The sequence below is a fragment of the Heterodontus francisci genome, chromosome 6 (assembly GCF_036365525.1).
Source record: "Heterodontus francisci isolate sHetFra1 chromosome 6, sHetFra1.hap1, whole genome shotgun sequence".
NCBI lineage: Eukaryota > Metazoa > Chordata > Chondrichthyes > Heterodontiformes > Heterodontidae > Heterodontus > Heterodontus francisci.
Genome location: NC_090376.1, coordinates 34,977,214 through 35,002,697, shown reverse-complemented (window position 1 = coordinate 35,002,697; position 25,484 = coordinate 34,977,214). Strand labels below are relative to the sequence as shown.

At 40.1% G+C, this 25,484-nt stretch overlaps 2 protein-coding genes across 8 annotated transcripts in view; one reads left to right on the top strand and one right to left on the bottom strand.

Moving 5' to 3' along the window:
* The window catches only part of exosc8 (exosome component 8), a 65,077-nt gene extending 58,061 nt beyond the window's left edge, over positions 1–7,016 (top strand). Inside the window, exons 10-11 of the mRNA XM_068033465.1 lie at positions 5,601–5,707; positions 6,802–7,016. Coding sequence (XP_067889566.1) covers positions 5,601–5,707; positions 6,802–6,920 — 226 coding nt within the window. The 3' untranslated portion in view covers positions 6,921–7,016. The remainder of the gene's footprint in view (positions 1–5,600; positions 5,708–6,801) is intronic.
* The window catches only part of supt20 (SPT20 homolog, SAGA complex component), an 81,926-nt gene continuing 62,001 nt past the window's right edge, over positions 5,560–25,484 (bottom strand). The window contains exons 22-25 of one of the 7 annotated variants that reach the window (XM_068033461.1): positions 11,760–11,879; positions 9,250–9,349; positions 8,252–8,355; positions 5,560–7,291 (exon numbers count right to left, since the gene is read on the bottom strand). In XM_068033461.1, the coding sequence (XP_067889562.1) occupies positions 7,163–7,291; positions 8,252–8,355; positions 9,250–9,349; positions 11,760–11,879 (453 nt within the window). In that variant the 3' untranslated portion in view covers positions 5,560–7,162. Of the gene's footprint in view, positions 7,292–8,117; positions 8,356–9,249; positions 9,350–11,759; positions 11,880–25,484 lie in introns of those variants that run through there. The other 6 variants (XM_068033456.1, XM_068033457.1, XM_068033455.1 and 3 more) reach the window with 6 other exon arrangements.

The window sequence follows — 25,484 nt, the reverse complement described above, 5'->3', positions numbered from 1 at the left end:
TCACTTGCTGTTTAAAGTGTTAATATAATAATAGAGCTCCTCTTGATGTTTGAATAGCTTTTTTCTAAAATCATGTACTAAGTCATTTGGCCCAGTGACAAAGCAGTGTGTTAACCTGGCTCAGTTGGTAGCACTCACTCTTAAATCATAAAGTTGTGGATTCAAACTTCACTACAGACTTGAGGCTAGCACCTAGGCTGAAACCCCAGTGCGATACAGTGCGGCGCAGTGGTTAGCACCGCAGCCTCACGGCTCCAGGGACCCGGGTTTGATTCTGGGTACTGCCTGTGCGGAGTTTGCAAGTTCTCCCTGTGACCGCGTGGGTTTTCGCCGGGTGCTCCGGTTTCCTCCCACAGCCAAAGACTTGCAGGTTGATAGGTAAATTGGACATTGTAAATTGTCCCTAGTGTAGGTAGGTGGTAGGGAATATGGGATTACTGCAGGGATAGTATAAATGGGTGGTTGTTGGTCAGCACAGACTCGGGCCGAAGGGCCTGTTTCAGTGCTGTATCTCTAAATAAAATAAAAAGATACTGAGAAAGTGCTGCATTGGATGTGCTGTCTTTTACATTAAACCAAAGCCATATCTGCCTGTTCAGGTAAAAGATAACATGGCACTGATGGAGAGAAGCAAGGAGTTCTTCCATTGTCGTGGCATAAGTGCCTCCATCATCCAACACAACCAGGTTGTTCAACATGAGAACAAGTTCAGCTAGGCGGAGGAGAGTTAGGGTGAATGGGGAACGGTTGAGCTTCTGGTCAAGGAAGAAGTGGAGAGCTCTCAGACTGTGCTGGTGGGGTTAAGATTGCCTAGATTGGCAATAGAAAAAGGAGACTTTTATCCTATCAGACTGGGCTGAATTTGAACTCTGATCCCAGAGATGAATGGCCAGTGTCCAACACATTGCACCATCCAGGCTTTTATTATTTTTTTTGAAAACCAAAATTTTGAAGTCGTTTGTCTAAATGAACAAACAAGATTTTCAGAAATTAAGTATTTCAAGAGCCAAGCCTTGAAGTGATTAAGTAATATTTTAATAGAAATTGGACTCGAGATCCTGCTTTATTATGCTCAGTGTTTTTTCACTAGATGGTAAATGTCAAATAGGGCATATTTATAGTACTATGTTATATAACCTGAACTTCACTGTGTGGTGCCAAGGTGCATTATTTGCTGCTTAGTGAACACATTTTTTTAGTGGAATGAATATTTGGGCTCCAATGCATATTTACTTGCTTGCATCCACAAATATATAAATTTGCATTATGACTGAAGTTCTATAGTTTCCAATCTTGGTGCTTATTAGCCCTTCAGTACTCCTCTGCCCTCTTGCTGCCGTCCCAGGCTTGACTCTGTTAGACAAGCCTACTGCTTTGCCTCTCTTGGCCAGTTAGCTTAACATCTGTCTTAGGGAAAATGTTAGAAGCTATTATTAAAGACGTTATAGCAGGGCACTTAGAAAAATTCAAGGTAATCAGGCAGTCAACATGGTTTTGTGAAAGGGAAATCATGTTTAACCAATTTTTTGGAGTTCTTTGAGGGAGTTACATGTGCTGTGGATGTATTGTACTTCGATTTCCAGAAGGCATTTGATAAGATGCCTCGTGAAAGGTTATTGCAAAAAATAAAAACTCATGGCTTAGGGGGTAACATATTGGCATGGATAGAAGATTGGCTAGCTAACAGGAAACAGTAGGCATAAATGGGTAATTTTCTGGTTGGCAAGATGTAACAAGTGGTGTGCCACAGGGATCTGTGCTGGGGCCTCAACTTTTTACAATTTATATAAATGACTTGGATGAAGGGACCAAAGGTATGGTTGCTAAATTTGCTGATGACACAAAGTAGGAAAGTAACTTGTGAAGAGGACATAAGGAGGCTACAAAGGGATATAGATAGGTTAAGTGAGTGGGCAAAGACCTGGCAAATGGAGTATAATGTGGAAAAATATGTAATTGTCCATTTTGGCAGGAAAAATTAAAAAAAAAAAGCATGTTATCTAAACGGTGAGAGATTGCAGTGCTCTGAGTTGCAGAGGGATCTGGGTGTCCTCATGCATGAATCGGAAAAGGTTAGTATGCAGTTATAGCACATAATTAGGAAAGTTGATAGAATGTTATCATTTATCGTGAGAAGAATTGAATACAAAAGTAGGGAGATTATGCTTCAGCTATACTGGGCATTGATGAGACCACATCTGGAATACTGTGTACAGTATTGATCTCCTTATTTAAGGAAGGATGCAGATGCATTGGAAGCAGTTCAGAGAAGGTTTACTAGACTAATACCTGGAATGGGCGGGCTATCCTTTGAGGAAAGATTGGACAGGCTAGGCTTGTATCTTTGGAATTTACAATATTAAGAGGCGACTTGATTGAAACATAATTTCCTGAGGGGTCTTGACAGGGTGAATGTGAAAAGGATGTTTTCTCTTGTGGGATAATCTCGAACTAGGGGTCACTGTTTAAAAATAAGGGGTCTCCCATTTAAGACAGATGAGAAGAAATTTCTTCTCTAAGGGACATGAGTCTTTGGAGCTCCCTTTCTCAAAAGGCAGTGGAAGCAGAGTCTTTAAATATTTTTAAGGCAGAGGTAGATAGATTCTTGATGAGCAAGGGGTGAAAGGTTATCGGGGGTAGGTGGGAATGTGGAGTAATTGGTTCAGCCATCATCGTATTGAATGGCGGAGCAGGCTTGAGGGGCCTACTCCTGCTCCTACTTTGTATGTTGGCACCCTCTGGGCTTATCAAGGCACTGGTTTATTATGAGCAGCAACCCTGAGTGTCCCATCCTACTCTGTCACGAACTTCCTGCCCAGTGCGCCTGCAAGGGGCTAATCTTGCCAATCATCTTCCTGTCCAACTCGCCCCAACCACTGCTGACCCTGTGGATTCTGCCAGCGGATCAGTTCTGTGCCCTTCTACACATCTCCCTCCAGAATGTCCGTTCACTTGTGAACAAGGCTCTTGTTATCAATGAACATATTGTGCATGATTGCATCAAAATCATGGCCTTAACAGAAACCTGGCTGAGGGGTGATGACATCCTGCCACTTAATGAAGCTTCCCCACCTGGTTACATCTCCCACCACTTGCCCCACCAAGACCATTATGGTGGTGGTGTGGCACTTATCACCAGGTCACACCTGGGCCTGACCCCATGCTTCTGGAACTTTCTCCTCTGAGCATCTCACCTTGTTTCACCCTTTCAAAACCATCATTCTCTACAGCCCTCTCAAGTATGATTTTTTTAAAAATTCTCATCTTCACTACTTTCTTCCCTCAGCCTCTGCACTGAACGACTTCTCAACCTCCATCTAAAGTTATGTTCTCTCTCCTGAGTCTACTGTCCTCATCCTCCCTAAATTTCTCCCTCCATATAAACTCTCCAACCCACATTCATGGCCACCCCCTTGATCATGCCATCTCACGTGGTCTTGCTAGTTCCATCGTATTAGATGAGGCCATCTCTGATCATTTCCTTGTATTGCTGACTACCCACATCCTGCCTCCTCCTGTATCCGTTCCTGGAAACTACACTTTCAAAATCTCAACTGTCTAGCCTTTGACCCTCCATTTGCCACATTTCTGTAGCCACTGATTTGCTCAACCACACCCGAACTTACAACTTGGAAGCCCTAGTTCCCAATTAAAACCATTACTCTCTGTCACCCTGGCTATTCCTCAGTACGGCTCTCCTCTCCACTCCCTTAAGTCCGTGGGACGCACACTTGAAAGGATATGGTGGACAACTGGCTTAGCCATTCACCACCAGATCTGGCTGGACCACTCAAAACACTATTGGGTCCTGCTGTTGCCTGCTAAAACTGGAATGCAAAGATACCGTCTGGCTTTTCACTACTGCAGATTAACTTCTTAAACCCCTCTCCTGTCTCCTTCACCCTTGCCTCCAATAATAAGTGCGAAGAGCCCATGGATTTCCAATAGCCTACCTAACTAAACTTCCTCTAATGTACCTCCCCCCACCCCCCAGCCCTGAACTCTCATCTTTCTCTAGTTTTTCTCCTGGTCTCCCCTCGTGCCATCTTTGAGCTCATCTTGGCCTTGAGACCCACTTCCTGCTCCCATGATTCTTTTCCCACTAAAGTGATCACCCAACTTCTCCTGATCCCCATGTCAGCCAATGTTGTGAACATTTCTCTCTCTCCTTTAAACCTGCCATCACCCCTCTTTTTTGGAAAAAAAACCTTGACCCCACCATCCCTACAAACTACCGTCCCGTCTCCAAAGTCCTTTTAACGTGTTGTTGCGTCCCAAATAACATCCTGTATGATGGTGACAAAGGTAAACTTTCCCTCCTTGTCCTTATTGACCTGTCTGCAGTCTTTTGACACGGTTGACCACATCCTCCTCCAATGCCTCTCCACTGTTGTCCAGCTGAATGGGATTGATCTCACCTGATTCCATTCTTATCTATCTAATCGGAGCCAGAGAATCACTTGCAATGGCTTCTTTGTCTGGTGTCCCACAAGAATCTATCATTGGCCCCCTCCAGTTTCTCAATCACGTGCTGCTGTTGGTGACATCATCCAAAAGCAGCATTAGTTTTCACATGTATGCTGATGACACCTTACCATCACCTCTTTTGACTCCTGCAATGTTGCTAAACTATCAGACTGCTTATCTGCCATCCAGTATTGGAGGAACAGACATTTCCTCAAATTAAATAGAGAAAAATGAAGCCATCATTTTCAGTCCCAACTACAAACTCAGTTCCCTGACTGCTAACGCCACCCTCTGCCTGGCAACAGTCTGAGATTAAGCCAGTCTGTTCGCAGCCTTGGTGTCACATCTGTCATCTGACCTGAGCTTCTGACCTCATATTCACACCATCACTAAGACCGCCTATTTCAATCTCCATAACATCGCCCAACTGCACCCATCTTAGCTCGTCTGCTGAAACTCTCATTTATGCCTTTGTTACCTCTGGACTTGATTATTCCAATGCACTCCTGGCTGGTCTCTCACATTCTACCCTCCATAAACTTGAGGTCATCCAAAACTCTGCTGCCCATGTCTTAACCCGCATCAAGTCCCATTCCTCTATAACCTCTGTGTTCGCTGACCTATGTTGGCTTCCGGTCAAACAATATCTGATTTTTAAAATTCTCATCCTTGTTTCCAAATCCATCTGTGGCCTTGCCCCCTCCCTATCTAAATATTCTCCTTCAGTTCCACTACTTGTATCTGTGCATCTCTAATTCTGGCTGCTTGCGCACCCACGATTGGCGCTGCCTTCAGTTGCCGAGGCCCTAAGCTCTGGCATCCTCTTCCTACACCTCTACCTCACTTTCCTCCTTTAATACATTCCTGAAAATGTACCACTTTGATTAAGCTTTTGGTTATCTGACCTAACCTTATGTGGCTCAGTGTTATCTTGTTTTGTAATTCTCCTGTGAAATGGGGATGCTTTATAACATTAAAGGTGTGATAGTAGTTATTTCCAAGATACTATAATTGGTAACTTGAATCAGCACAGCTAGGGGAGCAAGTTACACATATATAATGTTATAGGATTGAATGATAATTGAGATTGGATAATTTTCTGAAAAGCTTTTTTTCCCTTTATTTTGAAAAAGCACAATATTCATTGTCGATCCAACAGCTGAGGAGGAGACCTTGGCATCAGGGATGGTTACTATAGTAATTGATGAAGAGGATAGGCTTTGTGCTGTTCATAAACCAGGTGAGTTAATGTAAGCGTTGGCTTAAGTAAGTATTCCAATTTGGCACAACCCATCCTTTGCATGATTTTTGTCAGGCTGGAATCTTCCTTTTCCAGAATGCTCCTGTTCCAGGTCGTATTGTCTTATGGCTGCTGAAAAATAAATGTTGCATGCCACCTACTAGTCCTCTTAAGTAGTTAGTCTATTTTAATAACCTTTTCTGTCTCCAGTACTTAAATAATCAAACTAGAGAAATGGATAGTGCATGTGATTCTGTTTTATAAATGAACTATTATTGTAGTTGATTTTTCCATTTAAAATAGAAATGAATAATGTAACAAACATTTTTTTCTAAAATGAGAAACTTGCCAGCAAAGTAATTGTCCCATGACAGGCAATAAAGCATTACTGACAGTTCAAGTGGGTGCTCAGGCTGAACCTAATGATAGTGTACACTTGATCCTGAATGCAAATTCATTCCTCACATTGTCCATTATCAATTTTCTATGTTGTTTCTGATCTTCCGTTCTCCTTTGCAAAGTCCCGTTAACTCCCCATTCTTACAAATCACTTTCCATTAACTCCTTTCTCTCCCCTCCCAGTAGCAGGGCCTTCAGCCACTACGTCTCCTGACATTCTCCTCCTAAATCTGATTATCTAAACCTTGTCTCTTCCTAAGAGGGCTCTCTGATTCATTTTCTCTTTCCCCTCCAAATAAGTTCCTTATGATTTCACCTAAAGGTCTATTATAACATTTGGAAAAATAGACAGCAAAATCATTACCAATGAAAAACCTAGGCTTTGACTAGCAGGACTTCTTTAAAGCAAGATTTTAGAATTTTTATTAAGCCAAATGCATTGGACATTTGGATTTTTTAAAAAAACTTTTAATTCCTTTGTATTGCATAATTGATCACTTAATTCTGTACCAGGGTTTTGCAACATTGTGTTTTTGGAAGCCACTTTTCAAAAGACTTGCAATTGAACTAGTGGCACTTCAGTATCTAATTCCAATTTTTGTTATTTAACAGCACTGATTTAAAATAACAATGGTCATTCTTTGGATGTTTTCTACATCAATAAAAACATTAAACTATCTTTGCTCCATATGAAGGGGGGAGTGGTCTCTCCAGTGACAAACTCCAGGACTGCATTGTTCGTGCACAAACAAGACACAGAGAAGTCCATAAACTGCTTGCTGAAGTGATGAAGAGTGTAACACCCACAATGTGAAAGAGAGAGAGAATAGTTAAACCTGTTGAAAGTTTGACTGTACAATAAATCGGTTATTTTTTTAAATCAATAAATATGGACAAGTTTTTAAACTAAGTTAACAAAATGACTTCTTGCTGAAACAAAAGATACTATATACAATGGTTGGGTTTCATTTTAAAAAAATATTTTAAAAAAACATTTCACTTCACCACAAGAGATAAGTTCAAGAAGGAGTCTTAAAGCTAGAAACATGAGATGGTTCATGATTTTGGTGGAGTAGGAGTCCCTCTTTTCCTTTTACTTTTTGACTGGTTGCCTGAATGCTGTTGCTGCTGTTGCTGCCGAAGCTGAACTGCTATAGCCATTTGCTGTTGCAAGTATCGTAACTGCTGCCAGGAACGGAAGGGGAACAAAAGAACACATTTGTAAGACTAGGAGAAAAATGTTCAGATGATCAAATTGCAGGCTTGACAGCAAAGAGATGAATCAGTTTAAACATTTTGGAAGTGTTTAAGGATGGAGACAGGAAAAGAAAATTAAACCCACAAACTTAATGACTACAGTCAAGCAGCACCAGTGGCACAGAAGAGTTAAGACAATTTGACACACAAACACTTGTTCTTGCAGAGCTAACTGCATGCTTGTTAGTCAATGTCTGATCTAAAAATGCTTTAGTATTTCCAGTTGGATGCAGATGTAGATGGTAACAGAACCGCAGCAAGTCAGCAACTAAAAGGCATCTGTGCTAGGCTCAGTATTGTACTGGAGTATAATATCCCAAGTTAAACAGTTGTATATTTTGCATTTTCAGATGATTTCAACTTCATCATGCTGTGACTCATTTACTCTCCTTCCTTTTAAAAAGACCAATATAACCCAAAACAAAGTGCAGTGAAAACATAGAGCACTAGCATCTTTTTATAGAAAGTCAGTTTCATAATGCACTTTATTTTATATAGCACAAAAAGGTAAGCAAGTTGACTTTGATTCCAACTGCAGGTATGAAAAAGATGCATGAATGGTTTTTATACTTTTTTGGGAGAGGAGGTATCCCGACAACATTGCCTGCAGTGGGTCTGATATTTCAATGTGCCACAAGCACTTCTTGAGCATAAATACAAGAGAAAAGAGGTGGATGGCTCGGATGTCATTAATGTAAATTCAATGCTCCAAACTGATTAAATAATTATGTTCTAATCACCCAATTTTTTTTTTTTACTGCCAACCCTCCCCAGATTCAAACAAAACATTTTAAATTTTTGGGCAGCACCTCAGTGACTTTTCTCTGTTTATTTTGGAGCTGAGAATTTTTTTTATTTCATGTAACTGTAGCCAAGTTGCTGGATTACTTGTATCTGTTGCTGTTGCTGCTGCAAGGCAGATGTAAGCTGGAGTCTCTGCTGAGGAAGGCTTTGCCCTGGTCTGTTCACAGCAGAGCCAAGCTGAGAAAACACTACAGGGGAGATAGGTAGGGGGAAAGGGAGGGAACCAGGATAGGGAAAGATTGTAACAGAAAGGGAATCAGTAGAATTCACCTATTAGTCTAAATCAGAAACATAGCTTAATAGTTTTATGGAATGTAATAAGATTACAGGTATGTAAATTTGTTAAATATACTGAGGGTGCATTTAATTTTGTGCCTCTTGACAATGGCATTTCAGTTTCTCAGTTGCAAGTATCTTAAGATATTTGTGGAAGCTTTCACAAGGTCCAATTAATTGTACTTAAAATGACTAATTGGTTGAGAGGCATTAGACATCACAATTAAACAGGTTCAATTTTGTTTCAAAATGTATGCTTTCTTTGGATTTAAGGAAACTAGAATGAGTATAATTCAATTTAATAATTCTAAATGCAATGAAATAATGCACACTCAGTACTCAACAGGTTAAATAGCTTCAATTTTAAAAGGAAATATGCATGCTGATCAATTGATTAGTCAGACCTTCACAGTATTAGGTATAATCAGGGACAGGAAGACAAGTGGAAATGGATTGGCACACTCCCCAAACCACCCGAAGAATTGCTATGCAAAGCAACAGACATTTTTGGGGTAGGGGAGGAGGAAGAAAACTCAAGGAGAAAGGGTTAAGTGCAACAAAATAAATACATGCATTTAGGCTTTTGAAGAGTAGGTGAAATCCTTTTAATATGGTGCATACTGTCAAGCAATCTGTATCTGACTGGAAGTGGCATGACAAGACTCCCAAGAAAAAAGCAATCATTAGCAGTTCACAGGTGCAAAATACAAGGCTGCTAGGCTAGTCAGACATTTCTGAAAGAAAGTTCATGACAGAAATGAAAGAGTAAGGAATGCAAGTCAGAAGATGAAAGTAATAGTATGTACCTGCAGCCTGTGGAGGCACAAAACCTGCTGCCAGGTTGATGACTGCAGTCTGCTGAGCTGCCAAAGCCTGCTCCTGGCTAGTTGGAGCCTGGTCAGAATTCTGCTGGACAGAACAGAGTTCCTACATCTGAGTTCTATGGTAATTTGCATCAGTGTGAAGTACTATTTATCTGTTATTTGAACACTTTCTAGACTAAATATCTCAAGGATTTCAACCTCAATGAACCAAACTAATATTCCACAAGGAATCAACATTTTAATCGGAAATTTTAAGAAGCTGATGACACAGCTACAAGCTATTTTCCTGGAGAATTCAGTACTTTGTCAAACGAAGTTCCATTCAATAGTAAACCTACTCTATCTGGATTCAGAATAATCAGATTACTTATCCCACATTCAGTACACCATTTCTTTTTCATCATTACCCTTATACAAGGCAACAAAGACTGGATTTAATTCAATATGGTGTTGGTTGATGGAAGCATAGTTATATATTTTATACCAAAGAGCAGATCCTTAAAATAGGATCTCTATTCTGAGCTGGACTACAAGGTTGGAACACGCACATGTATTTCCCATGTTTTTCTCAATAATTAATAAGGCATTGCCTCTTCTAACTCAGAAGCAGCTCTTCGAAAAGTATCAATATTTCTGATTAATTTACATAAAGGTAGCTCAAATTCTCCAGATAAATTTAACTTTTTCAAAGAAAAATTTGATTCTCAGAGGCAAGCAATCTTATCTGGGGCACAATGAATTATAACCTACATATCTGAAGTAATGACCTAGCAGGAAAGTGAGAAAATTTCATCCAGTATGAATGAAGATATTTAGAAGGAAACATGAAAGACATCCTAGTTTAGTGCGACATTGAAGTTGGCAAAAAAAAGCATGCATTTTAAAAAGCAATACAATAACCCATCTTACCCAAGCCAACACAAATAAAGCAGCTTCAACCATCTGCCATGAAAGTTTGCCATTGGTACTGCTGAAATTTTGTGGATTTAATAACATGGCTTAAAATTCTGCATATAACAATTACAATAAGTTCTTGTATCCTGTAATAAATGAAGTGACTGACTGCTTGAATTTAAGTTATATAGTTACTGGCCGGAGTAGCCTGCTTGGGTCAAGATTGCAGGTGGATGGGAGGACAGGAATTAAAACTTCTTGTGGAAATTTCTGGCAATTTACTTTTAAGTCAATATATTACTAGGTATACAACTAGTCCAACACAAGAGGTTTAAGACAGGGAAATTAATGTTCAATAAGTTACAGACGTGGACCTTTCAATCTTTGATCTTCCGTATGATCCACCTTTTGTATTTTGTGTTGCAACAAACTTCTGCTTGTACAATGCATTTTTTTAAATCCTTCCTCAGCTGCTTTTGGTTAGTTCTTTTTTAAGCAAGAAGTCAATGCTCCTAAAAGTTCACAGGTCTGCAATAACCAGGCTAATGCTGTGCCAAATGATTAAATTATGTATACAAATACTTTACTTGCAAACGGTATTGCTAGTTTCACTATTAATGGAATGCAATGCCAGAAAAGAAAGTCACCACGAGTTAAGTATTGACTTTCTATCAATAGATGTCACTATTGTACTATGTTATTCAATACTTTAAAACTTTTCCTGAACTAGAGATGACTTCTTCACTTTCTAAACAAACTATTTAAATTAAGACATTGATGCATCCCTTTGAACACAAACAAACATAACAGAAAATCTGTCAACATTATTTTGATACTTAGGCGAGTTCAGTCATTAAAGACCAAGGACCAGTCCTAGACAGAAAACTACACCAGACTCCTGGCTCATTCTGACCATAAAAAAATGATCACGTCCAAGCAAAGAGAAAAATAATATTTAAAGTATTCAAATATTTTCTAATTTAATGAAATGAATACTGTTAATATTAAACATTCAAATTTATTATAATTAGAATTAATGATTTAATATTCTATCAATGTTTACCTAGTCAATGACATATGCAGACACTGCCATATATGAATCCTACTTTAATGAGGCAGTGGCAAATATTTTATCGAAAATGTTTTCAAATTTCAGAACCAGTTTCAAAATTATGCTTACCATATCACTTTTTTCTAGGGACATAGATACTATACTACTTTAAGCTTCTGAATGTTGATCACAAAGTAAAATTACAATATGGCGAGCATTATTGCAAAGCAAGCCAGAAGATATTTTTTTAAATGCCTATAAGATAAATGTCCGTTTGCAATTTGAAATTCTAAGCTGGGGTTTCTGCTTGAGCGTGTGTCAGGTCTCAATTTTCCTGTCCATTATAAAGAATGGGGGAAAATCGTGTACTGGCAAGCGCATGAGTGGAAAACCCCAACCTCAATAGCTTTAGTCTTGTGTGTTCAACATTTACAATCTTGTCATTTCAAAAGCTACATTCACCGCTGCATTCTTCAGCTGGGTCCTGCAGTCTGTTCAGTATCAGTGACTCAACTTACTAGCTTTGTAACATGTAAAGAAAATGCACCTGTTCTCCCTGCTGTTGAGGGCTGGAGGTTGCAGACTGCTGGATTGACTGTTGCTGAGAAAACTGGGGGAGCTGTTGCTGCTGTAGTGGATTGAAGATCACTGGCGGGCAACTTGACAGCTGGGATAGGATTAAAAATGTAAAATAAAGACAAAACCACTATCTAAATTTGGATTACACTATTTATAACGACACCCCTTTTTGGTACAGAAGGGTTTTGTTAAGAACTCACATAGAAAAGCAAATCTATTACCATCTATCAAAGTGTGCCTGCAAATGACATGATATGGCCACGGCGAACTTATCAATGCTTTTTTTAAAAATTGTGACAGTGACAAGGGCACAATTACTTCCCATCCCTACTTCTCCTGAACTGAGTGGCTTGCTAGGCCATTTGAGAAGGCATTAAGAGTAAATCACAGTGTGGAATCACATTTAGGCTCGCACAGTTAGGAGTGGTAGGTTCCCTTTCTTGAAGGACTTTAGTGAATCAGATGGATGTTAACACCGATCTTTTTTCTCATGGTAGCTCACAAATGACCGAATTCAATTTCACAGCTCATCATGATAGGATGTGAACTCATGATCTCTGATTTGATAATCAGTACCATTCCCTCCCTCAACAGAATCCTGTACCACTGTAGTCTCAGGAGTCAAGTATCCACGGTCAAATTGTTATTTAAGTATACACAATGCATAGGTATTTCACTTTTAAGAGAAGGGATGAATGTTGTCACAAGCTACAGTACTGTCACAGGTTACAAGGGTGATGAATTTCTTCAGTGCAGAATTCCTATGTACCTTGGTTACATAGCTGAAGTTTCATAAGTTAGCAATGGTGGAAGAATTTATAATTGAGTTACCAGTCTTTCATAGGTGCACAATACATGTAAACATGAGTCATAACAGTCCTGTTGAGGAGTGGATTGCCTGCAACTCTCAGCACCTGTAAGATTTTTGATAAGGCTTTTCCCACCAAACCCCAACAGTGTAATCTGAAAGAAGAGACGCATCTCATCTGAGACGCAGGCAGCATTTCAATTGCAAGTGGAACTTTCAAAGTAAATATTCTCATGCATCAGATACTGATCATAGTGACAGTATAAAAACAAAATACTGTGAATGCTGGAAATCTGAAAACAGAACATTCTGTAAATACTCACCAGGTCTGGCAGCATCTATGGAGAGAGAAAAAGAGTTAATATTTCAGGCCTGTGACCTTTCATCAGAACAGGGAAAAGTTAGAAATGCAATAGATTTTGAGTGAGTGAATGGGTGGGGGAGGACAAAAAGGAAGGTCTCTGATAGGGTGGAAGGCAAGAGAAATTAAATCACAAAAGGGATCATGGTGCAAGCCCAAAGGAAGTGGTAATGGGGCCAAGTGAAGAAACAAAAGATGCATCTAGAGCAGGCGTGAATGGCAGGATCCTGCCGGTCAAAAGCAAAGTGAAGAGAAACGAGAGAAAAAAAACAAACCAAAGAAAAGGAAACAAAATGGGGGCAGTGGTTATGATCTACAACTACTGAACTCAATGTTGAGTCCAGAAGGTTAAGTGCCCAGTCCAAAGATGAGGTGCTGTTCCTCGAGCTTGTGTTGAGCATCTCTAGAATACTGCAGCAGGCCAAGGACAGAAAGGTGGGAGCAAGGTGGAGAATTAAAATGGCAGGCGATTAGAAGGTTAAGGTCACGGTTGTGAACTGAATGGAGGTGGTCCACAAAGCGGACATGCAATCTGCATTTGGTCTCCCTAATGTAGATGACACCAAATAATGAGCAGCGAATATAGTACATTAAATTGAAAGAATAAATCAGTGTTTGGGGACTTGGATGGTGAGAACGGAGGAGGTATATGGGCAGGTTTTGCATCTCCTGTGCTTTCATGGAAAGTATTATGGTAAGGGAAGGGGTTGTTGGAGATGACGGAGGACTCCCCTTTCAGCACTCTGAAGGGAACGTTCCCCTCCACGATACCCTGGTCCACTCCTGAGTCACCCCCAACACTTCTTACAGCACCTTTCCACGCAAGCGCAGTAGTTGCAACACTTGCCCTTTTACCTCCTCCCCGTTCACCGTCCAAGGCCCCAAACACTCCTTCCAGATGAAACAGATTTACTTGTACTTCTTTCAATTTAGTATACTGTATTTGCTGCTCACCATGTGGTCTCTACATCGGGGAAACCAAATGCAGACTGGGTGACTGCTTTGTGGAACACTTTCAGGCCGCAAGCATAACCCTTCCAATCGCCTGTCATTTTAATTCTTCACCTTGCTCTCCGTTTGACCTTTCTGTCCTCAACTTCCTGCAGTAGACTTCCAGTGAAGCTCAATTCAAGCTTGAGGAACAGCTCCTCATCTTTCAACTGGGCACTTACAGCCTTCTGGACTCAACACGGAGTTCAACAATTTTAGATTGTAACCTCTGCCTCCATTTTGTTTCCTTTATCTTTGCTTTTTTCCCCCTCGTTTCTCGCTTTTCCTTTGCTTTCAGCCAGCAGCTATTCATGATCCTGCCATTCACACTTCCTCTCGGCACATCTTTTGTTTCTTTACTTGTTGCATTACCACTCACTTTGGCCTTGCACCATGAACCCTTTTGTCATTTAATCTCTCCTGCTCTCCACCCTATCACAGACCTTCCCTTTTGTTCTTCATTTGCTCAAAACCTGATACATTTCTAACTTTTCCCAGTTCTGATGAAAGGTACAGACCTGATACGTTAACTGTTTCTCTCTCCACAGATTCTGCCAGACCTAGCGTGACAAGTATATACAGCTGAGCTTCAGAAAACCAACTGAGGTCTTTTGAGAAAGACGCAGATTGTTAGCTATGCTTTATAATGCTGACAACTTTTACCTTTGCTCATATTCTCTCTTCCCCTCAAAGCAGGAGTATGGGAAGCTGAATTTGACCAGCATTACGCTGACTGGCCTGTAGTTGCTGGGTTTATCCCTCCCTTTTCTTTTGAACAGGGGTGAAACATTTGCAATACTCCAGTTCTACTTTACAAAAGTGACTCCACTTCAAAAGCTCTTCATTGTCTGTACAGCGCTTTAGGATATCCTGAGGTCATGAAAGGCACTATATTAATGAAAGTATGCCTTACTTTCTTTCTCTCTCTGGCACTGCTCTCATATTTAAGGAGGATTGGAAGCTTGTGGTCAGAGCCTCTGCTATCTCCACCATTACTTCCCACAGCAACTAGGAAGCATCCCATCCAGACTGGGTGACTGTTCTACATTCAGAGCTGACAAACTTTTAAATACCTCCTCTTTATCTGTTTTTATCTTATCTCATTTCTCTACCTTTTACTGTGACATTGGAAGCATCCTCCTCTTTAGTGAATACAGTTGCAAAACATTCATCTAGTACCCGAACCATGCCCTTGCCCTTCACAAGATGATCATCTTTCTAGTCGGTAATTGGCCTCACCCCTCCTTTAACTATTCATAGATTTATAAAAGCCTTGCAGAATCCAGTTAATCTATTTTCATACACTCTATTTGCCCCTCTTATTTCCTTTTTCAGTTCTCCTCTGTACTTCCTGTATTCAGCTTGGTTTTCCATTGTATTATGAACCTGACATTTATCAAAAGTCTTCTTTGTTTAATTTTAATCTCCAGTAATCCAGGGAGCTTTAGCTTTGTATGCACTTTTTCTCCCTCGTGGGAATGTGTCTAGTTTGTACCCAAACTATCTCCTCTTTGAAGGCCTCCCATTGTTCATTTACTGTTAACATGCCAATCTTTGATACCAATCTAGCTACGCCAGATCCCGTTTCAACACATTGAAATTAGCCCTCCTCCATTTGAGTGTGTTCATGTTTGATCGTTCCTTGGTTTTCTACTCTGAACCTAATGGTGTTGTGATCACTGTTTCCCAAATTTATTCCGTTACCTCCTTCCCACTATTTAGTGGCCTACAGTATAGACCTAGCAGCATAACAACTCTTCTAATGTTCCTTAGTTCTAACCAAATAAATTTCTAGTGCTGCAATAGTATCTTTGATCAATACTGCCAACCCTTCCTTTTTCTCCTTCCCTATCTTTTCTGAATATATTATAACCAGGAATATTAAGTTAATAGTCGTTTGGTAGTACAGAACTTGAGTATTGCTGAAAACAGAGACATTTTGTTTAAGCTTTTCGTCTTGCACTCATCAGGACAAATCGCAAGAATACCAGTGTAAGGGAAGCAACTTATTTATACTGTTTGAGAAGACAGTGTTGATTGATTGGCAAGTGGATGCTGATTGGTAGAGGCGTTACCATGGAGAATGCACCATTTGTTGCTTCCTTTACATTTGTACTCACCAGGACAATTTGCAAGGGAAGCAACAAATGGAGCATTCACCATGGCAGTGCCTCTACCAATCAGAGTCCATTAGCCAACCAATCAGCACTCTCTTCTCATACAGTATAAATCTTTTGCTTCCCTTATATTGATATTCTTGTGAATTGTCCTGATGAGTGCAAGACGAAAAGCTTCGACAAAATGTCTGTTTTCAGCAATATTCAGTTTCCGATCCTCCTGTTTGAGCCTGTTCTCTGTTATTGCCACTATATCATAATGCCATGTGGCAATTTGTACCTGCAACAACTCATCAACCTTATGAAATATTTTGTGCATTTACACACAAGCACATAAAACCTATCCTCATCTGTCTCGAATTTCACCCATCTGATCACACCTATTTCAGAACTTCTTAATTTTAAAGCGGTTTGTGTCTCAGTCATCTGTGCACCTTGTTTCTCCTCTCCAATGCTTCATCCTGCTGCCCCTCTCCCTACTAGTCTAAACCTTCCCCACAGGTTTAGTTGATCTCCCCACAAGGACACTGACCTCACCAGCACAGTTGAGGTCCCTCTGCCCCAGGAATCTGAAGCTCTCCTTCCAGTACCACTTCTGCAGCCACGCATTATCCTGCTGCTCCTATACTCATTAATTAATAAATACAGTTTGTAATGTGCTAAACAGCATGTTTGATGTAAGTATTGGAGCAGTTCCCTGTTGTTCCAAGATGTAGACATGATGGGCCAAGTGGCCTCTTTCTGTGGTGTAAACTTTCTATGATTTTTATAGTTGTATGTAATGCAAAGATAAAGAACCCCTAACATTTTCTGAAGGTTTCTTGTATCCAAAACAATAGTGTAGCATATCACTAAACAAGCCAAGTTTGGTTTTAACTGCCATTAAGTACAAAACTGTACAGTTTTTTAAAAAGAGAAATGCTAAGACTTGTTGATTACATAGCCGAATCTACATTTTACTTCTAATCAATTAACAAATAAATAGTTCTGTTGGAAATTATATCACCTTCAGAAGGAATTTAGTGTGAAACAAAGAGATTGCATGGTCATTCTGCTGTGATGAGTACAACAAGCATACAGTTCTTCACACCAGAAATAAGTTCACATCAAAGATATAAGTTAAAGAATGATGCAACCGTTAAGAAAACCTGGATTTAAATCCAAAGAACTGTAGGAAGCGGGCAATTTTTGAGGAGACATGGATTAATGCATATGAAATGTATACAAAACAAACAAATGTCCATCAGCAGAGACTGAGGAAGAAACAACAGCCTTTTATTCATCCCTCAGTATGTAGTGTGAAGTGCACTATTACATCAGTTAACATAATGCCATTTAACTGCTTAAAAGCATGAAATTTAAGATTCTAGGTATACACATGCATAATCAAATGCTTAGTGAAAGCATGTGGATGTTGTGCTGCTCGAGCCTTGAAAAGGTCATCTGCGGTAACTAGTCAGAATTTCATTCGGTTATGATTGTGAACCAGAGGAAAAAATATTCAGTTTACCTTCTTAGCTTAATTACCTGTTGTTATGCACTCAACCCAACCAAAAATAAATTGGGTAGGGAAACAAAGAAATATGGTGGGCTGACTGGGGTTTTCTCCTGAAAGCTTTATGTACATTTTAATCACTCTGGAGTTCCTGTTTATTCAGCAGTATAAGGGTTATTGACTGCTAAAAGATTTTCCAGAATTCAAAACCAATGTAAACAATTGCAGCTTACCAAACCTGAATGTTAATCTACGGCAGTTATTACATTTGTGGGTAGAGAATTCAAAGGGCCATTGCCACCCCTGCAAAGTGTCAAATGTCTTTTTATTATTCGTTCAAGGATGTGGCAATCTCTGGCAAGGCCAGCATTTATTGCCCATCCCTAATTGCCCTCTGGAAGGTGGTAGTGAGCTGCTTTCCTGAACTGCTACAACCCTTGTGGTGTACGTGCACCCATATTGCTGTTAGAGAGTTCCAGGATTTTGACCCAGTGACAGTGAAGGCACAGCAATATATTTCCAAGTCAGGATGGTTTGAGACTTGGAAGGGAACTTGCAAGTTGTACTGTTCCCATGCACCTGCTGCCCTTGTTCTTTGAGGTAGTAGAGGTCATGGGTTTGGGAGGTGCTGTTTAAGAAGCCTCGGCAAGTTACTAGCAGATGGTACACACTGCTGCCACTGTGCGTCAGTGGTGAAGGGAGTAAATGTTGAAGGTGATGGATGGAGTGCCAATCAAGTGGGCTGCTTTGTCCTGGATGGTATCAAGCTTCTTGAGTGTTGTTGGAGCTGCACTCATCCAGGCAAGTAGAGAGTATTCCATCACACTCCTGACTTATGCCTTGTGGTGGACAGGCTTTGGGGAGTCAGGAGGCGGGTTACTTGCTGCAGAATTCCCAGCCTGCTCTTGTAGTCACAGTATTTATGCGGCTGGTCCATTTAAATTTCTGGTCAATGGTCAATAATAATGGTGGGGATTCAGCAATGGTAATGCTGTTGAACGTCAAGGGAGGGGATTCTCCATTGTTGATGATCATTGCCTGGCACTTGTGCAGTGCAAATGTTACTTGTAATTATCAGTCCAAGCCTGAATGTTGTCCAGGTCTTGCTGCGTGTCACCACGGGCCTCTTCAGCATCTGAGGGGTTACGAATGGGACTGTGTCATGATCCTGTCTTTTTTTTTCTCTCCGGGAAATATGTGGTGTGTCTTTAAGACAGCAAAGGATCAGTACTGCTTTAAGAACAAGCAAGCCTCAGGAATTACCAAGAAGGTGCATTATGGTTGCCATTGGACACAACCATACGAGAGGGAAACAACCAGCTTCAAAGGGTACATCCTGGTGGCCTTGGATACAGCCACTTGGACTGAACATCAAGAGATACATTTGTTACAATTTAATTTTGAACTGGCTTATAGTGGAAAAACAGCCTGTTCTAACAGAGGAATCAGACAGACAGACAGCTGCATGTTAGCGCCTGAAAGGAGCGCGCTCAAACTATTTAAACTGAAGGAAGAGAATTTCGTCTGTTTATTATTCTCTCTCAAAATTCTAAAAAGTCAAGCCAAAACAGAGATTGCTGATAATTTAAACTGAAGGAAGGGAAGTTAGACCGTGACAATCTTTTATCCCACAAAAATTCTAAAGCCAAATTGATTCATTAAAAAGTGTTTGCAAGTGGTTAATTGTTGAAATTCATCGCTGGAAAAGGAGCAACAATTGCGACTTCTGGATTAGACTACAGACTGTTCTACTGTTGAAGAAGCTTTTTTCCCCCCATCGGATGGCTGTGAGGAATTCAATCAACCTTGGACTGTTCCACATCCGCCAGGAGTGTAAATCTGCAAGGACTCTAATTTTTTCTATTTTAAATGTTGTTTATATGCTAGTAGTGTTTAAGAATTTAGTTTTTCTAATTAAACAGTTAATTTGTTGATTTAAAGACACCTGGTTTGGTTAGCCTCATTTGGGGGTTAATAGAGGGTACAATTTGGCTGGGTCATTCTTTAATTTGGAAAGTTTAAAATGATATGTTAGACGATCTTTGGAGGGACGGGATTGAATTAACTGCATTTCCCACCACAATCAGAATCATTTATTTTTGATTGGGGGCTTTGACTGGAGCGGTCGGTCATAACAACTGATCACTATGCAATCATCAGTGAACATCCCCACTTCTGACCTTATGATGGAAGAAAGGTCATTGATGAAGCAGTTGAAGATCGTTGGGCCGAGGACACTACCCTGAAGAATTCCTGCAGCAATGTCCTGGGGCTAAGATGATTGACCTCCAATAACCACAACCATCTTCCTTTGTGCTAGGTATACCTCTAGCTAATGGAGAGTTTTCCCTGATTCCTACTGACTTCAGTTTCACTCGGGCTCCTTGAGGCCACACGCAGTCAAAAGCTACCTTGATGTCAAGGGCAGTCACACTCACCCCAACTCTGGAATTCAGCTTTTGCCCATGTTTGGACCAAGGCTGTAATGAGGACTGGAGTCGAGTGGTACTGGTGGAACGCAAACTGAGCATCGGTGAGCAGGTTGTTGCTAAGTAAGTGCTGCTTGATAGCACTGGCAACGACACCTTCCATCACTTTGCTGATGATTGAAGTAGACTGATGGGGCGGTAATTGGCTGGATTGCATCTGTCCTGCTTTTGGCGGGCAGGACACAGCTGAGCAATTTTCCACATAGTCAGGTAGATGGCAGTGTTGTAGCTGTACTAAAACAACTTGGCTAGGTCTGGAGGACAAGTCTTCAGCAGTACAGCCGGAATGTCACTGGGACCATAGTCTTTGCTGCGTCCAGATGTTTCTTCATATCACGTGGAGTGAATCAAATTGGCTGAAGACTGGCATCTGTGATGCAGGGATGGCTCATCCACTCCACACTTCTAGATGACGATGGCTGCAATCAGATCAACCTTGTCTTTTGCACTGAGGTGCTGGACTCCGCCATCATTCAGGATGCAAAGTGCATTCCTGTGTTTGCCAACATTTGATATGTAAACATTATTCACGAAAATGTCACTGAGCAAATGCACTTTTTTTTTTTTGAAGAGTATAAGTTACATTTTGAAATAAATTAGATACATTTCTAAGTGTCAATAATGGCAATATATATCAAGAACATAGAAAATAGGAACAGTAGGCCATTTGGCCCTTCGGCCCTGCCCCGCCATTCATTATGATCATGGCTGATCATCCAACTCAGTAGCCTGTTCCCACTTTTGTCCCATATCCTTTGATCCCTTGAAACGCAAGAGCTATATCTAACTCCTTCTTGAAACCATACAATGTTTTGGCCTCAACTGCTTTCTGTGGTAATAAATTCCACAGGCTCACCACTCTCTGGGTGAATAAATTTCTCCTCATCTCAGTCCTGAAAGGTTTATCCCGTATCCTTAGACTATGACCCCTGGTTCTGGACTCCCTCAACATCGGGAACATCCTTCCTGCATCTACCCTGTCAAGTCCTGTTAGAATTTTAGAGGTTTCTATGAGATCCCCCCTCACTCTTCTGAACTCCAGCGAATATAATCCTAACCGACTCAATCTCTCCTCATACGTCAGTCCCACCATCCCAGGAATCAGTCTAGTAAACCTTCGCTGCACTCCCTCTATAGCAAAAGCATCCTTCCTCAGATAAGGAGACCAAGACTGCAAACAATATTCCAGGTGTTGCCTCACCAAGGCCCTGTATAATTGCAGCAAGACATCCCTGCTTCTGTACTCGAATCCTCTCGCTATGAAGGCCAACAAACCATTTGCCTTTTTTACTGCCTGTTGGACCTGCATGCTTACCTTCAGCGACTGGTGTACGAGAATACCCAGGTCTTGCTGCATATTCCCCTCTCTCAGTTTATAGCCGTTCAGATAATAATCTGCCTTCCTGTTTTTGCTACCAAAGTGGATAACCTCACATTTATCCACATTATACTGCATCTGCCATGCATTAGCCCACTCACTCAACTTGTCCAAATCACCCTGAAGCCTCTCTGCATCCTCCTCACAACTCACCCTCCCACCCAGTTTTGTGTCATCTGCAAACTTGGAGATAGTACATTTAGTTCCCTCATCTAAATCATTAATGTATATTGTGACTAGCTGGGGTCCTAGCACCGATCCCTGCGGTACCCCACTAGTCACTGCCTGCCATTCGGAAAAAGACCCATTTATCCCTACTCTTTGTTTCCTGTCCGCCAACCAATTTTCTATCCATCGCAATACATTACCCCAATCCCATGCGCTTTGATTTTACATACTAATCTCTTGTGGGACTTTGTCGAAAGCCTTCTGAAAGTCCAAATAAACCACATCCACTGGCTCCCCCTCATCAACTCTACTAGTTACATCCTGGAAGAATTCTAGTAGATTTGTCAAGCTTGATTTCCCTTTCGTAAATCCATGCTGACTCTGCCCGATTCTACCACTGTTCTCCAAGTGCTCTGCTACAAAATCTTTGATAATGGACTCTAGAATTTTCCCCACTGCCGACGTCAGGCTGACTGGTCTATAATTCCCTGTTTTCTCTCTATCTCCCTTTTTAAATAGTGGGGTTACATTAACTACCCTCCAATCTGTAGGAACTGTTCCAGAGTCTATAGAATCTTGAAAGATGACCACCGATGCATCCACTATTTCTAGGGCCACTTCCTTAAGTACTCTGGGATACATACCATCAGGCCCTGGGGAATTATCGGCCTTCAATCCCATCAATTTCCCCAACACCACTTCTCTACTAATACTGATTTCTTTCAGTTCCTCTCTCTCACTAAGCCCTGTATTTCCCAACATTTCTGGTATGATATTTGTGAAGACAGAACCAAAGTATGCATTTAGTTGGTCAGCCATTTCTTTGTTCCCCATAATAAGTTCCCCTGTTTCTGACTGTAAGGGACTTACATTTGTCTTCACCAATCTTTTTCTCTTCACATACCTATAGAACAGCGATCATACTCCTTCTGTGCATGTATACATCGCCTCTAACAAGTTATGCACATAGTCTTGAAAAATCAATAATTGTAGAACCGTTAAATAACAATATATAAGGAATTAAAACATCATGCCCGCCAGCACAGCATGCTAGTGCATCATCCTAAAAGGGAGAGAATTTTTGTTTAATCAATGACATAGTCAGGAAACTACTAATGATCACCATCTTAAGTATTTTCCACTTTGGATCCACTGGCTCATATTCAAGGCCTTATATATTAAACAGTTATAATAATGTTTGTGTATATACATGCATATGGGTGTAATCCTGCTGTTACAACTACGGAGGGTGCTGGAGAAGGCGTTAGGATGTCTTCCCTGAAAAACTTGAAATATTAGATTATGTACCATAGGCATGGTCTTATTCATTCTTGGAATCTAATTCAACCTCCTATACAACAGACTATATCATCATTGGATGAAGGCACTTCAGAACACTTTCTTTAGAAACACTGGCTATTATTTTCAGCAGGTAGACTTCTTCACATATTCCAAATCACTTATTTTTTTGTCAGATGTAGCAGAGTGATCTAAATAGGAATGATGCAAGAACATGCACACACATACACACCATGATTTGCATTGGAACAGTTCCAAGCTGAATAAAATGCAAGAGAAAAGCTAGAACAGAAATGCTATGTGAAGATTGAACTATGTTTAAATAAGGGAGACCAAACCTAATATATTTCTTCAATGAAAATAGTGTCAAAACCGCATATAGGACTTTGAAGGCCTAAGTATTCAAGCTTGCTTGGAGCACTGCAGCACTAGTCCTGAACTGTTAGATCAAGCATATCAACACATGCAAATTACTCCAGCATAGCCACCTTATAGCGCTAGTGAACTATTATGTTTTAAGTCAAATAAAATTAATACAGACTTCCTAATAAAAGGTTAGATGACATGAGTTAAATTAATAGTGTAAACACCTAAACCAAAATCATACACTTATACAACAGTAACTCAATAATGAAAATAAAAGAGATTCACATTGTTTCAAATTTCATCCATTCTTAGTATTTTCATTTTAGAGTTGAAAAATCTTTTCTTCTATTTGTGTGAATAAGGCTCAGCATTTTGTTAGTTATCTTTCCTTTTATACCTCTTGGCCGACTTACATTGTTTTAGTTTACATATTTCTCAGATTTTCATAATTTAAAAATAACTATTGTTTTATTTTCCAACATATTTTGGGATGTTCTAATTTATGAATCTCAAATCCTTTTGAAAACAGCATTTGTATCTTCAGTATTGGGAGTATAGATTTGTAAGTGAACATGAATTATCACTGTCATCATCTGCTCCATTTAATGATTCTAAATTATTGCACAATACACAAGATGGGAGGGACAACAAAAGCTTTGAAATTTGTTGCATTAATCACAAAGGAGAGATAGACTCAACTAATCTCACTTTAGCTATTAACCCACTGTCCTATTTTAGGGAACTCAGGAATGTTGTTTGAATGGACTAGCTAAGTTTGAGCTTTCGACAGATATATTTTCTTTCAAGATAAAGTTATCTTCTGGTAAATACAGAGCACTTTTTGTGTCAGATGAAGTTTTGGATTTAGGATCTCAACAGCAAATTTATAACCAGTAAACAAGGTAGCTCGAAATATTAATAAGCTGTGTGTATTATCTTGATATACATATACATAAACACAGTAACTGATGCTCTCAATCTTAGTATAATCTTAGTTTACATTATAGTTTCAAAGAAAAATCAATTATCTAAAACAATTCATTTTGCAAAACTTTACTAGTGGTAAGTAAACCTTTTAAAAATCCTTATTGTGGAAATTAAGAGCCAATGTGGTATGTGGCCTACATAGCTGCAGTTACTTTGCCTCCTGCAGTCTGCTTCCAATGCTTTTTCTGATTCTATTTCCTAAAACTACTGGGTTTGCCTGCTTGTGTGTGATGGACTTGGCAGTTTGGAAAGGTCTGTCCTCAGTGCTGTTCCCTCACTGATGAATGATTCCAACAAACCTCCATATATTTTCAACGGGAATGATAAAAAATTAAAAAGTTGATGCAAAAAGGTTTTCTGCTGCTCGAGATAGTATTTCATTCAGTTAAAACTATACTGTGCATATGTCACCATGTAGCAATTTCAATGTGCACGATAGAGAAAGTTTCTAGTGGCAAATGAAGGATGAAATTTGTCCAAATTCAGCACACATCTTTAAATTCAGAGTTCTTAATTGATAGCAGAAAATATTAGATTCATCTTAGAGGTAAGTGAAATGCTGATCTTAATTCAGACATGAGATTTGCAAACTGAGGTGTCACATATCTGCTTTGATGAGGAAAGGAACTGTCCCCAAGAGAGAACTATTTACAATGGTCAGCTAGGGTTGGTGTCAGTAAGGGGATTTTGATGTACTAACTACAAACAAATCTACACAGTACAAACTGTAGGTTAAAAAACATTTTTATCTATGTGACATACTTAGAGGCATGTTACACATTTTGTCTATAGAGTAGAATGGTTACAGCATAGAAAGAGGCCATTTAGCCCATCATGTCCGTGCCAGCTATCTGCACGTCCAACTCACCTAGTCCCACTCCCAAGCCTTTTCCCCGTAGCCCTGCAAATTTTTTCTGTTCAGATAATTATCCAATTTTCTTTTGAAGGCCTCGATTGAATCTGCCTCCATCACACTCACAAGCAGCACATTCCAGGTCCCAACCACTCGTTGCGTAAAGAAGATTTTCCTCATGTCGCTGTTGCTTCTTTTGCCAATGGCCTTAAATCGGTGTCTTCTGGTTCTGGATTCCTTGACCAATCACTGTATCACATAAATAGTTTCTCCCCATCTACTATGTCCAGACCCCTCATGATTTTGAACACCTCCATCAAATCTCCTCTTAATCTTCTCTTCTCCAGGGACAATAGACCCAGCACATACTTTTGAAAAAATC